General features: G+C 39.3%; 1 protein-coding gene across 1 annotated transcript in view; it reads right to left on the reverse strand.

The window, feature by feature from the left end:
• Window positions 1–9,260: 9,260 nt before the first annotated feature.
• Window positions 9,261–15,222, reverse strand: part of SGK3 (serum/glucocorticoid regulated kinase family member 3) — a 77,469-nt gene continuing 71,507 nt past the window's right edge. The window contains exon 18 of the mRNA XM_075549610.1: window positions 9,261–11,070. Within this exon, the coding sequence (XP_075405725.1) occupies window positions 10,900–11,070 (171 nt within the window). The 3' untranslated portion in view covers window positions 9,261–10,899. The remainder of the gene's footprint in view (window positions 11,071–15,222) is intronic.

Here is a 15,222-nt window from a genome sequence, read left to right on the forward strand (position 1 = left end):
TACTTTTGAGAAGGCTAAGTCGAGCGAATTGGTGGGAGATTTTGCTGCTATTCACTATTCCAAAAGACATGTTTAAATAAGTTACATCTGGAATAAACTCACGAATGCATTGAAACTCTAGTAGTAATTCTTGTACGCTAGAAGCCATCTAATTGTACAGTTTAGGTGGGTGAATTGTATGGTGTGAGAATTATATTCCAATAATACTGTTACAAACAACAAAAACACAAAACTTTAAAAAATTGTGCTGACACCCTCCCCCCCCTCCCCCCTTGCTGGTGTTACTTTGAATAGTTACCATCTCCGTTTCATTGCTTGGCATATGGGGTAAGAAAAACTGGGCCATTTTTCATGAGAATTAAGTCCATGCTTTCAATCCTTAACCAGGATGAAAAACACCTCAGTTGGTTTAGAGGTGGGAAATAGAAGCAATGTGAGTGGCTGCTGTGTGCTGCTGAGTTCATTAGGGAACTGCCCCCAGAGGATGTCCTAGACTCTAGGAGCAGATGGGCAGGTCTTGTCTCTGAGTCACTGGTGGTGGTTAAACCTTTTGATTGGCAGCTGAGTACGTGACCAATGTGCCTCTAGAGTTCCTGTGTTAGTTAGTGGTACGGTGAAGAAAGTGATTTCCTATGGTACAAATAAATGCCCAACAGCAAAGAAACGATATTTTCTGTACTTAAAGTCTGTGGTCATTAATATTATTTAGATAGGAAGGAGAGGCTATGGTCTGGTGATCAACCTTGTATTTTAAGCCAATACATTTATTCAAGAAGTTATCCATATACTTTAAAGTGTAATTAGCGAATACCCATACGTGTTAATTTCTAGGCTAAAGTAATTATGGATTGTTATATTGACCGAGTTTATGAAACTTCTAATTTGCCACTTTAAAGGCAGTATTTAGTACATTCTTTAAAATATGTCATGTAGTAAAAATGTTATTGCTATAAAATACTTAAAAATACAACCCATTGCTGTGGAGTCAACTGCTCGTCACAGCAAGTCAATAGGACAGAATTGAAAGGCCCTACAATGTGTCCAAGGCCCTAAATCTTTATGAAAGCAGGCTGACTCATCTCTCTCTCCCAGAGCAGCTCATGGGTTCAGCTGGCTCACCTACAGGTAGCATCTGAATGCTTAACCATTGTGCCACCAGTGTTCATGAAATACAGTACTTTATTACTACAAACTACTACTGAACATCACATATTCTCAGGGTAACGTGAGACACAGAAACTTTCTAATAGGTTGAATATTCAAAGTAGATGTCTAATGTGCAAAACAAGTACATATTATGAAAGGAGGATGGTTGACTTTTAGTTATATTCACACAGAGCCTTTGTTGGGAAGACTTATAAAGTTGAATGCTTTTTAACCAGTAGGCTCATCTAATATTTTAACTTGGGTAGTGGTGGTGGTGTGTGTGTATGTGTATGTGTGTGTGTATGTGTAAGTCTCCGTCCCCCCTCAGAGTTTTTGCCTCTCTTCCAGGACCTGCTAGCATGAATTTTTTGAATCCTACCCCAGATTGTTATCTATCCCACAGTGTGTGTCTCATCTTCAAGTTTTCCCTTTGGTCCAATTTCCTGATCTTTTTTATATGTAATATGGTAAAATGGCTCAATATATTTTTTAAGGTGGTGGGATAGCAAATATTTCCCTGGTCTTTATATGAAGCCAAACTAAGTCCACGGCTGTCCAGCTGATTCACGCTCCCCTATAGGGTTTCAGAGACTACAAAAAGCAGCTTTGTCTTCTCCCAAGGAGTGGCAGGTAGGCTAGCAGCCCAATACCTAACCCACAGTGCTTTTAGGGCTCCTGTACCTTTTATACAGCTGACTTAAATGGATATGTATCTTTTTTTCTCCTTTTAGTATTTCTCATTGAGGCACTGAGGTGTTAATTTACAAACAGCAAAATAAACAGATCTTGAGTGTGAAAGTTCAAGAAAGTTTAGCAAATATAAAACTGTGTTTTTGAAATATAATTGATGCACGTTAATATTAGAGTTAACATCAATGCATCATTAAGAAAAACAAAAAACTAAACTCATTGTGGCTGGGTCAATTCTGACTGACAATGACCATACAAGACCGAGTAGAACTTCCTCCGTGGGTTTCTGAGGCTGTAAATCTTTACTGGAGCAAAAATCTTGATCTCTCTCTTTAGCAGCTGGTGGGCTCGAAATGCTGACCTTGTGGTTAGCAGCCCAACATGTAACCCACTACACCACCAGTGCTCCTTAGTCATTAGCAAAGTAAGCTATAATTTTAGCATTATTACTATCACTGAGGCATATGACCAAATTCAAACACAATAAGGCTATACTAATTACTCTCTGTAAAGACTGGAAAGAAATCCAACACTCTTGAGATAAAGCTTAACCATTTATATAGGCCAATTTTATTGTCTACAAACTTTCTGGGTTCATGAATTAACTAAGAAAGCAAACATTGACACCTCATTGTGGAGCTTCCTAGGAAGCTAGAACAAAAGTTGATGTAAAAATTCTGTTCCCCCAGGGAGGGAGGGGAAAAAAGAGGACCCGATGCAAAGGGCTTAAGTGGAGAGCAAATGCGCAGATGTGCTTTACACAATTGATGTGTGTATGGATTGTGCTGAGTTGGATGAGCCCCTAAGAAAACATTAAAAAAATAAACAAAAAAATCTGCTCCCCAATAAAGTGAACAATACTGAAAATATAGAACCCATGACAAGTCTATGAGATAAAGAACATTTACTACAAAAATTTACAATTGATATTTGAATAAAAAATGTTTAAAATTCCAAACACACCTAGTTTTTTCAGGAAACAGGGTTATCTAAAACCCCTGGTGGTTTTGAACTACTGATCTTTCTGTTAGCAAACCATAGTCTAACTCACAGAGCTACCAGTGTTCCTTTTAGATTAAAAACAAAACAAAACCCCTAAACCTATTGTCACTGAGTCAATTCTGAATCACAGGGGTACCCAGAGTTTAGAACTTCTTTGTTTTAAACTATACCCCAAGATTCATAGTAAAATAGTTAAAACAGTCTGGTACTGATACAATGATGGCTTCACAGATCAATGGAACAGAATAGAAAACCCAGAAATAAAAGCAGCCACCCATAGGCAACTGATTTTTGACAAAGGACTAAAAACCAACCAAACAAAACCAGCCCATTAAGTGGGATAGGAACACCCTCTTCAACAAATGATGCAGGAAAAACTGGGCCTCCATCTTCAGGAGAATGAAACAGGGCCCATACTTTGCCCCATGCACAAAACTAAGTCAAGATGAATTAGAGACCTCAATTTAACCCCAGAGCTATCAGGATAATAAATAAGAAAATTGGGGTAAACTTAAGGGCTCTATTTCAGGGCATATACAGACTACCAAATATAATAAAAGCAGCAACAGTGGAAGGCAACATAGATGACTAAGACCTATTAGAAATAAAACACTATGCACACCAAAAGACTTCATCAAAAGAGTAAAGCAGGAGCCAATGGGGTTGGGAAAAAGCCTTTAACAATGACACAACAAACGAGGGACTAATCACTAAAATTTATAGAATCTGTAACAACTTGAGAAAACAACAAATAATCCAATTAAAAGGTGGGCAAAGGACGTGAAGAGATGATTTACAAGGGACAATACTCAAATGGCTAGCAAACACATGAGGAAGTGCTCATGACCACTAGTCTTCTGGGAGGTTCCACTCAAAACCACCATGAGGTATCACCTTTTACCCACAGTGAAAGCCCAACTGAAAACAGAGAACAAGGGCTGCAGAGGGTGCAGCGAAATTGGAACTCATACACTGCTGGTGGGCTCATAAATATACACACCCACTGTGGAAATTGGTATGGCGCTACACCTGGGAATAGAGATACCACACGACCCAGCAATAACTTTGCTGGGCATATATAGACCCCAAAGAAATGAGACAGACCGTGAACAGATATATGTTCTCCCACGTTCATTGTGGCACTGTTCACAATAGCAAGAAGCTGGAAGCTGCCCAAAGTCCATCAGTAAAAGAATGGATAAAGAAATGGATATATATACACAGTGGAACAAAATGAAACCACGAAACACCTCATGACATGGAGGGACCTGGAAACTGTTTTGCTGCGCTAAGTCAGTCAACTGCAAAAGGAGAAATAGTGTGAGTCCACCACTAGAAGGATCAAAAGCAAGATGCAGACAGTCTTCTGCTCTCAGTTCATGTAATCGAATCTGGTTGCCCATGAAGTCGAGAGCCTGCCCACTGCCACGAACCATAGACCACTCCTATATGTACATCTTAAAAACATGTCTAGAGAGCAGACCTTACCTCAGATGGGATCAGTTTCACAGACCATTCAGTTGCTGTTAGCACAATATTGTGCTCAGGTCACCCCAGATCAACAGACACTCCGACAAGAGTGCTAAGGGAACCTTACTCAAGTCAAGATATGGGGAGAGGGCCATGCATGTCTCTGAGAAAACAATTACACTTCTCTTGGTGGGCACACCAGTTGGGTCACCCTCCCGTTGGCAAAAAAAACCCGCTTAATATTTATATGGAAGCCAAGCGGAGAATGTGTCTGGTATTGGACCCTTTTGATCTAGTTTCTATCCAGCCCTTGGTAACCCAGGCTGTGTGCTGTGAACTGCTGGGAAGTTAGATTCTCTCTTCTCAGGGTGCACAACATCCTTCATAGACCACACCAGGGTTTCATGTAGAACCCCTATTAAGCAAATAGGGTTTTATAGTAAACTCACCGGTAGCAGGCTTAAGGGATTGACATACGCCCTTGAACTGAAACATCCTAGTGTGAGCAGCAGATGACTGCTGTCCCAATGGTGGTCATTGACCTGTGGTTCGAATCCTTTGCTTGGAGGATGCCCAATGAATGGTGACCTGGGACTACCATACATTTACTATTTTAATGTTCTCCTTGCTTTCTTATGATATTTATAAGTCTGGTAGGCTATGTATAAGTCTGCCTTTGTGGATGAGTGTTACTGAAAGTTTTGTTCTATCACCAGCTCCGGTTGTTCATGTAAATAGTGTAGTCACTTAAGCATTTAATCTGTACAATAATTCACATATTGTGGTCTGAAAAGCCAGCCTATACATGTATAACTTCCATTTCTCAACAGTGTTTAAAATTCATTATAATTGGTTAATGACACTATTATACCCTGGGGTGATTCATAATGATCTCTATAATAAGATGATAATGATGTCGTTAAAGCAAACCATTTATATACACCACAGATACATGAATAGATTCGGGGCACTTAATTCTAGCCTCAATCTATAAACATTTAGTTCTTATAACATGGCCCTACCCAATAGCCATCCTCATGAAGAGATCGCTGAAGATGTGTGTGTTATAGCCGTGTGGTGAAGAAACCAAATATTGCCTGGCTATCAGAAAGAAGTGTTTGGGGTCTTAAAAGCTGTTTTCAAACAAGCAGCCACCTAAGCAAGATGTCCACATGGAAGAACCACACCACCGGCTTATGTGATCCAAGGACTGTAAATAATCAAACCCGAATCCAAAAGGAGTGGAACAGAGCTCACACCTGGTTTACAGATGGCGATGGATGGCAGTGGAAGTCCAAAATCCATTTGCAGGGCCCCTCAGGTATTAAACCTGTGGTGCATTTCCTGTGACCACAGTCAAGGCATGTGTCAGTAGCTTTGCTCTGGGAGAGCATTGTGAAGTTGATTGTGACCGATGTAGTTAGGTTAACATGTAACACCTTGTCATTTGATCTTCCTTAGGACCCATTTTAAAGTTATTTCAGTTGTTACTATTTTCGTTCGGCTTTTTGATTCGAGTTTGTCTTTAGGTTTTTATTTGCTTCATGTTTTGCATGATTTTCTGCATATGAAATCCAGAACAGGTCAAACTACAGACAGTAACTGGATTAACAATTGACTAGGGGCATAACAGGAGAGGTTGGGGATGGGTGGGAATAAGGAGCTAGCAATATTATGAGAAGAAAATGCCCTGAATTTGTGATGACTGCACAACTCTTAATGACTGAATGGCTACATTGTCTGATAGGTGAATTATATATTTAAAAGATACAAAGTCACCCATCACTTCCTACATAAAATGTAAAAATATGTCTATTTTTCTTTTGTAAGATCATCTGAAGGAGCCCTGGTGGTGTAGTGGGTTGCGATGAGTTTACTGCAGGGTTAGTAGTTTGAGCCCTGAGGGGAAAGATGGGCTGTCTGCTCCCTTAAAGACCTCCAGCTTCAGACGTTGTATGGAGCAGTTCTACTCTGTCCTGTGGAATTGCTGAACCAGAGTCAAGTTGATGGCACTGAGTTTGACTTTTGCTAGGATCATTTTGCTAAATCACTGCTGTAAATATCACTTTTAACTTCTGATTCTCTACTGGCCTTTTCCTGTGTGCAATGTTGCTTTATATTGTTTTGTATTTTGATTTTAGATATATTGTAGGCAAATATACATTTTGAAACACATTTTCTTCCTGGTTTAACTGCTGTAAAAGCCAGCATAATATAGAATAAAACAGCAAAATGAGGATTACCTTTATGCCTGGGTCTTTTTAATGACTAAAGAATGTCTATATATCTAGGTCTATAGATATATAAAGAGATATAATTAATACATAATACCAATAGCTCAATCATATTACAATGGGTTGTTCATAAAGGTTGTATTTTAAAGATAACAAATGACTACAATATCGACAAGACAAAAACAGTAAATGATTCTCAAATTTCAATGCTATCAATAGAAGTCAGCAATTTCTCAATGTTGGTGGACAAAAGAAAAAAAGTAGAACTGCAATCTTTTCATAGCAGTAAACCCTTTGCAGCATTGGCACAAAATGATGGTATATGGAATAAGCTGCAAAAGACCCAAACTCAAACATAAAATCCACAATAAAAGGCAGGTGGCAGAAAATTGCACATAAAAAAAACCTAACATCAAAATTGCATATCTGAAAAATTATCAATTTTGACATGCATTAGTGAAGAAACCATTCCAGTGTATCAAAAATCTTCCTGCACACTTCCACTTCCCAGATAGAACATGGGATCTCAAATAATGTTCAACATATTTTGTTAAAAATATTTTTTAGTTTTGTAATATATCATAAATTATATTTTATAATATGATCCTGTCTGTGGATAATCATTGTACCAGTTAATGGCACACACTAAAAAGATGTTGGTAATTGTATTTTATAGTGATAAATTTAGAATGCTTAATTCACTATTAAAAATTTACCATGGTTGAAATTGTATCTGACTAGTATTTGTTGGCTCCTTTTGTAAATTTTTTTTCTTTTCTTTACATTTTATTAGGGGCTCATACAACTCTTAGCACATCCACACATATACATACATCAATTTTATAAAGCACATCCGTACATTCTTTGCCCTAATCACTCTCAAAGCATTTGCTCTCCACTTAAGCCCTCTGCATCAGGTCCTCTTTTTTTTCCCCCCTCCCTCGCCACTCCCTCCTCCTTCATGAGCCCTTGATAATCCACAGATTGTTATTTTGTCATATCTTGCCCCATCCGGAGTCTCCCTCCCCCCCCCCTTCTCTGCCGTCCATCTCCCAGGGAGGAGGTCACATGTGGATCCTTTTAATCAGTACCCCCTATCCAACCCACTCACCCTCCACTCTACCAGCCTTGCCCCTCACACCCCTGGTAAATTTCTTAAATTAAAAAAATATTTTGGTATATTAAAGAAGGAGCCTGTGATAAGTAGGTTTGTTGTGCCAACCTGGCCAATAGGAACATGTGGGATTAATCAAGTTGCAGTTTGATTGGAGGGCAAAGATATAAATGGCTTGGCAAGGCCTGCCCCTTGCTCTCTGGTGATCAGAACAGTGTGCGGCTGATTTAGCTAGTTTTCTGCCTCAACTTGTGAGCTATCCTACCTGTGGGACAGCCAACCTGTGTAACCTATTGCTAGAGCTTGAGGTTCCTTCAAGACCTGCTTCACCTTGCTGCTGGTGTGTACATTGCTTGAGCTTAAGGCTTGTGGATCCTGTCATCTTGCACTGCTTGAATTCAACATCCCATCCAGGCCTGCTCCGCTAAGCTCCTGACTGTTGGTGACCAGCCCTGCTGTTTGCTGCCTGTGAGTGTACTCTGACTGCATTGCACAAGACTCAGCTGTCTGCTTCCTTGACCTTGGACCCAGAAGCCATCATGAGTTGAAGGACTTCCAGCATATTAACTGGTCCATGAAAGTGAGTTGAACTGAGACTTCTGTACTGCTGTGTGGACTAATTAGCAAATCTATCTACCTAAAATCATAAGTGTCCTGGTTTAATTTCTCTAGAGCAGCGGCTCTCAACCTGTGGGTTGCGACCCCTCTGGGGGTTGAACGACCCTTTCATAGAGGTTGTCTGTTTCAGAACAGTAGCAAAATGACAGTGATAAAAGTAGCAACAAAAATAATTTTATAGTTGTGGGGTCACCACCATGAGGAACTGTATGAAAGGGTTGTTAGGAAGGTTGAGAACCTTTGCTCTGAGAACCCCGTCTAACACAGAGCCCTAGCAGTGCTATTTGGTAAGCGTTGGCAGCTAACCGCAACGTTGGAGGTTCAACCAGTCACTCTTAGGGAGAAATATGAGGCTGTCTGCTCTCCTAAAGATTTAGAGTCTGGGAAATCATACAGAAAGTTGTTATAAGTTGGAATTGATTTGATGGCAGAGAGTTTGGTTTTGGATGTAGAAGGGAACTTCAAAGTCCCTTTGGAAAAAATGAAATGAAAAGACAATGGAATTTTTCCAAGAGCTTTTTGAAACCTACTCCTAGTAATGCATTTTAACTGCTGCTGTATCTAAGTAATTAATACTTCCAAATAAAGTTTATAATTTTCTGTATGGGTTTAGAAAGCACTATACTATACTGTTTGCAATAAAATTTGAGCTATATACATATATAACATGAAGAATTGTCATTTACACCAATGAATATATTTTAATCATGAAATTATTCAAGTCTTCCAAAGGCATAAATATTTAGAAAATATTAGAGAACAGATAAACTTTAAATCTGGATTTTGCCTGTGATATTACAAATCAACTTGGAAAATTTTGCAATTTACGTGTATCCCCATATATTTCCTGTTAATACTTTGTACTTTTCTTCATCATATAATTTATTTTTATAATAATTTCTTGTATTAATTGTATTATTGTATGAATTTCAAATGATGACAGATGTAGTTGGTCATTAATCTTATTTCAAATTTTATTAGCTATGTAGATTTTGGGATCTGAGAAACATCAAAAGTTTATTTAAAATTTGTTCTTAAAAATATACAATATTGCACTTCCATTTTTGGCAGTTTAAGCAGTGGCTGAAGAAGAAATTATACAAGAAGCTAGTTTTTTTTCTATAATAAGTAAAGAACTGTATATAAAGTAGAATTTGCACAAGTTACTTACAGTAGTGCCAAATAAACTAAATACAGTGTAAATATTAAGGTCTTATCTCTGAAGAGACTCAGTGTATTGGATGTAAATAGCATTTATTTAAAAATGTACTCCATCCCTCCTCCCATTCTGCTGAACCTTTTTAAGCCCAAGGGGATTGACGTCATATATTTTGTGATTTCTTTCTTAAGACAAATACATTGAAGGAATGTTCATTCTTAAAGCACCAAAACTGGGACACTACATGCTTTCACTTAGAATGTTTCCAAGTAACCCGAACAACCTTCACACCAAACTAAGCTTAAACAGAATTCCAAGTTAAGCCTTTTAAAAAAAGTTTTTCTGTAATTATTCTTTTACAAGTGTACAAGTTAGTTGCTAGGTAATAATTTTAAGGTCAGTTCTTTTTACTTTTTCTGAAAGACTTAAGATCCTATATAAGCATTTGCTTAATTATTTTTAACTTTTAGTATGTCATAATGATACAATATATCTTTCTACTGACCCAGAATTTGAAACTCACATTTTAATTTTCAATAAGGTAAATACTCTAAGAAGCTCTATTTTTTTTACTTATTAACCAATTAGGAAGATAAATAGTTATTTGCAAAAGCAAATGCCAAGATTTAGACCAACTTTACAGTGTATTAAACATTCACAAGACCAAAAACTAACAATGTGAAAATAAATAGACTATACTTGTAATATAAATACATGACACAGAAACACTCACTTTTGGCACCACCTAAAAAGATTCCCAGCAGTACTTATTGTTCTTCATATCTCTGGGAATATATTTAAAATTTTAATGATTTTCTCCTTTTCTTCCAGAGGGAAACATTTTTGCCCACCAACTTGAATTGGTATTTCAAAAGCCAAGAATTTCCATTTGTTTATCTTTAAACAATCTACAAAAATGAATGGTATTCCAATATGCTAATTATTCTCTATATTTCAATCCTACAGTGACTTGATTTCAAACAGTGATTAAATGTAAAGGATATTGTTTCTTAAACAACCATGTACCAATTGCATAGCTCTGATTTGAAAACAAAAGCCATAGTAGAGTTACAAAGTTGGTAATACATATATTAATTGAGCTGAAACAGGTTATTGAAAATCAGTCTATTTTGGGCAGAGGTTAGTGTAAACTTAGAGGGAAGAAACAGTCAATAGCAAAAGAGTCTTTTTTAAAAAAATAGGTTAATGCTAAGAGAATAGCTTTTAAAATTTCTTTTAAAAAATAAGCTTAATAAACAAGAATACAAATTTTAATCCAAAATTTAGCTCCGTGAAATGCCCTAGTTCTCTGCACACAGCAGAAGGTACAGATTTCATAGTTTTCAACATTACAGTAAAAAGGAGGCACTAGTTAGACATCGCTTTTATAGATTCACACCAGAAGGAATTTCAGAGTCCCATCCACAGGCTTATATTTTTTCGATGTTTTCCAAATGGCAAATTGTTCACAAAAATAAGTCTTCTGAAGGAGGCGCATAGGAGAAGCCGATGAATGCATCGTCGGCCTCTAGTACGCTGGCGTTCACTACAGAGTAGTCAGAAGACACGCACACAGAGTAGGGGACGGCTTCTTCTGTAAACGCTGCATCGAAGTTTCGGATGTCATCTGGTCCGGCCTGAAACATCAAAAGCATACCATTATCATTTCCACTTTTGTTATAAATTGCATTGTGTTCCCCTCTTAGCTGCATGTCAACAGGGCTAGGCCGTGATTCCAATATTATGTTTATATATTCTCCAGTTTTAGATTTTATATCATAATCATATGTATTGTAAATCCTAACCTTTTATGTTATGTTAATGAGGTAGGATAAACCAAAAACCCAAACTCACTGCCATCCAGGCAATGCTGCCTCATAGTGACCCTCTGTGGGTTTCCAAGACTATTTACTGAGTAGAAAGTCCAGGAGCTGATGGTGGTTTTGAACTGCAGACCAAGAGGATGGCAGCCCAATGTGTAACCACTACACCACTGGGGCTATAATCTACAAAAGTAGACTGTACCTTAAATTGATCTCTTGTGAGAGAAGAAAGGTATTAAACAAGTGAGCAGAGATCAGAGGGACCTCTTATCAACAAGAAAGTGGGGAACAGAGCTCATCTATGTACCCTGAACCTCCTAAACACAGGGTAAGATTGATGCCAACAAGATCTCCACAGGTGTTCAAAGGAAACTAGGGTCTTCCCTCCAGAGTTGATACGGAGAGAAATCCTAGAGCCCCGACTTTAAGCCTCCTAACCTGTGAGGGAATGAATTTCTGCTCTTGAAAGCCATCCACGAGCTGGTATTTCTGTATTGATAGTGCTACATAACCCGCTGCGGTCAAGTTGACTGGGACTCCTAATGACCCCATAGGATAAAGTCTGTTCACAGGGTTTCCAAGGCTATCAATTGTTACAGAAGTAGATTGTTACGTTTGTCTGCTGCAGAGCTGACCTTCCGGTCAGCAGCCAAGTGCTTTAATTCTTGCACTAGAAAACTGAGACAGAATTTGGTTCTAGGACTGGGGAGTTTCTGGGTGCTTGTTGGAGGAGCTGGGCTGGCTGACACATACAACATGGTACCTCCTATCAATAGAGCTAAAGATCTTTGCAACAATTGTTTGAGCTAATAGAACCTGGGCCACGTTAAGAGTCCTGAGTGGCTGAGAGATTACGGAACCAAGAAGCAGAAGCTGAAAAGACAAGGAACTCAAGAAAGAAGGGCTTTGAATCATAGTGGTATAGCGGTTATGAATTGGGCTGCGATCCATAAGGTCGACAGTTCAAAACCACCCGTCACTTCTTGGGAGAAAGACAGGACTTTCTACTACCACCAACCGCTAAACAGTCCCGGAAACTCACAGGCACAGTTCTACCCTGTTCTGTAGGGTCCCTGTGAGTTAGAACTGACTCAGTGGCAGTAAGTTTTATTTATTTTTAGTTTGGGTCTCAAAGGCTGACACCATGGCCTCTGGGGTTTCAAGGGATGAACTCACAGTCCACTAGGTTTCGGAGTCCGCTCTTCACCAACTCAGTTCTGGGGTTGCAGTTCATGAATGCATGGGGGATGGGGCCACCTTGGCTGCCCTAAGTTGAAGAGGTGGGGCTGCTATGCCCAGGGGGCAGAAGAACTGGGCCTGCCATGGTGAGGGGATGGGGTTACACTCAGTTGCACTGCATGGACAGGGCCTCCCACGGCTGAGATGGAGCTGCTGTCCTAGTGGGTCTGCAAAGTAGAGCTGTAGCCCAAGGAGGAGGGGTCTTCACCCAGAACCCAGCGAGCATGGCCAGCACCCCGTGTCTGGAGGGAAGGTCCTGGAGAGCTAAGGAAAATGGGTCTGTTGTTTTTGGTCTTCATGCCGGTTAGGTCTTCTACATGTAACAGGGAAATCTCTACCTGTGGCTGATGCTTCTTCCACCACTGTACTCTGGAAACAGTTAACTTTTATTCTAGATTTTACAGGTTCACCGATGAAGAAGAATTTCCCCTCAGGAGATCTCAAACTTAGAGTGGTTTGAAAATTTTTGGTACATGATGGGGTAAAGGTAGTTTACATATAATAAGAACATACGTTTGGGGGGAGCCAAAGGTCAATGTTACGGGATGAACTGTGTCAACTTGGCTGGGCCTTGATTCTCAGTATTATGTAATGATGTCCATGTTATGCTCTGGTATCATGATCCTATGTATCATAAGCTCACCTCCAGGATGTTGAAAAGGCAACATTAGAGGCAGATATGTTAATGAGGCAGGTTGCACCTGGAATACATTTCTTTCTTTTTTGTTTGTTTGTTTTCTGTCAACCTATTTATTAGCCTCAGAGAGTGCTGGCATTGTGTTTACAGGGTTATACCTTTGTCTCCATCACTAGGCACTACATCGAAGAAGAGGAGTAATGCTAAATTAGCCACTCCCTCTTGACTCCGTCTTCCTGAGAAACAACTGTGCTGGTCTTGTTAGATTCCTCAGGTGGGAAATACCTCAGTCGTTGGTCTCTCAAAGAAGCCTAGTTTGTGATCCAAGTGAGTTTGGATACAGGATAGAGGAAGTTTCAGGTTTACACAGGCACCCTCAGGGCACTTCACCCCCACATGTGGCCACCTGAGGCAGAGACACCGCAGCTCGGCCAGGGAGCAGTGGAAAAGAGGACAGTGGGCTTCTGACACTGGCTTTTCAGGGCTCTCCACTGGGAGGTGTGGTTGATGGTACTGGTTGACCCCATGGGCTGAATGAAGCCCAACTGGCCTAGATTGGGGCCCTCCCAAGGGTACTGGTTTCCTGGCTCAAAGGTCTGAATTTGTGCATGGCCTCTAGCTTTGATCGGCTTCCAACTTCCGGTAAAGAGGGAAGGGAGGCCTTAGCGTGTAGAGGGACAACCCCTAGTTTCTGGTTTAGCTACCTAAAAGTCTCAGATCAGAATGTCACTCACATAAATTTTGTTGAACTCCTTAGTTTCTCAAGGTCATGAGAAGGGGACGGATAAGGTAAAAGAATTCTTTCTACCCATTCTTTCTGTTTGTTTTAGCAGTGATTCTAGCTATTCTTTGTGGACGCCTCTTCCTCATTGAAGAGCTGGAATACATTTCTGACAGGTGCAGATCGATCACCAGCTCTTTCTCTAGAGGAGGGGCGTTCAGCCCCCTGACCTCTTGCTTAGTAGGTGAGTACACAACCTCAGTGCCCCAGGGTTCCTTGAAGTAGCCCAGTGCTACTCCCCTGTTTGCGGTTGTCTGCTCCTAGAAAGATTGTCTTGGAGCCCTAAGGAGTGGCTCTACTATGTCCTCTGTTGACCTGTTTTCAGTAGCAATTCTTGAATGAATGAAATTGAGAGATCTACTTCTTGAGATGAGATAAATATTTGGTTATGTAAACCTAACTATAAGGATTAAATAAAAAAATCCAGATATACTCATTTTATCTACTTTAACAGGAAAATGGATTCTGATACTTTCATAACAAAGACTATGTGGACACATGTAACTGAAGTAAATACTTATACATATAAATACTTTATAGCATTTTCTTAAACTACTCCCATTAAGTGCTAGAAGCATTTATCATAGAAATACTAAAGCCGAGTATGTTCAATAACCCAACTATCCCCCTTTCAAGTGACTAATCCTATTTAAAATTTAAAACACCAACCAGATTGAAATATCAATGAATTCAGTTTGTTGACAGTTAGAAAGAATACATATTGAAGATAATCTCTGTCAGCTACGTTTCCTCTGGAGCTATAGCGATACACTCTCTGTTTTGTTGCTCCCCACATTATATATTTCAATTCAATCCATATATCAGAATGCCTAATACACAGAGTTATTTAACTTCTTTGTACATACATTCTTTCTCTTTAACTGTAATTTTCTTGAGGGCATATTTATTTGTATAGTCTACCTAAATGCCTAGGTGTATTTAACTGACAAACCCCATACATAAGGAAAGGAAGAAGGGAACTGATATTGATCGAGTGCCTACACCTGGAAACACACTCAGATGCTTTACAAGTATCATCTAAATTAAGTCTCATAACGTATGCCATGAAAAAGTAAATTAAGGGCTTAGAGGGGTTAACAACTTAAACTCTAATGAGATACTGAAGAGAAGAGCAAGATTCAAATCTGACAGTAGCTGACTGAAATCAATGCTATTTCCAAAGTTGCTTAGAAGGAGTCCATAACGCCTTAGTGTTAGAGGACTCATTTCTCTGACAATACCTAAATGTAATGACTCTCAAAGAAAAAATAGAAGAGTCCTGGGTTCCTAGTATAACCTTTAGAAATCA

This window comes from Tenrec ecaudatus, chromosome 5, assembly GCF_050624435.1.
Source record: "Tenrec ecaudatus isolate mTenEca1 chromosome 5, mTenEca1.hap1, whole genome shotgun sequence".
Classification (NCBI taxonomy): Eukaryota; Metazoa; Chordata; class Mammalia; order Afrosoricida; family Tenrecidae; genus Tenrec; species Tenrec ecaudatus.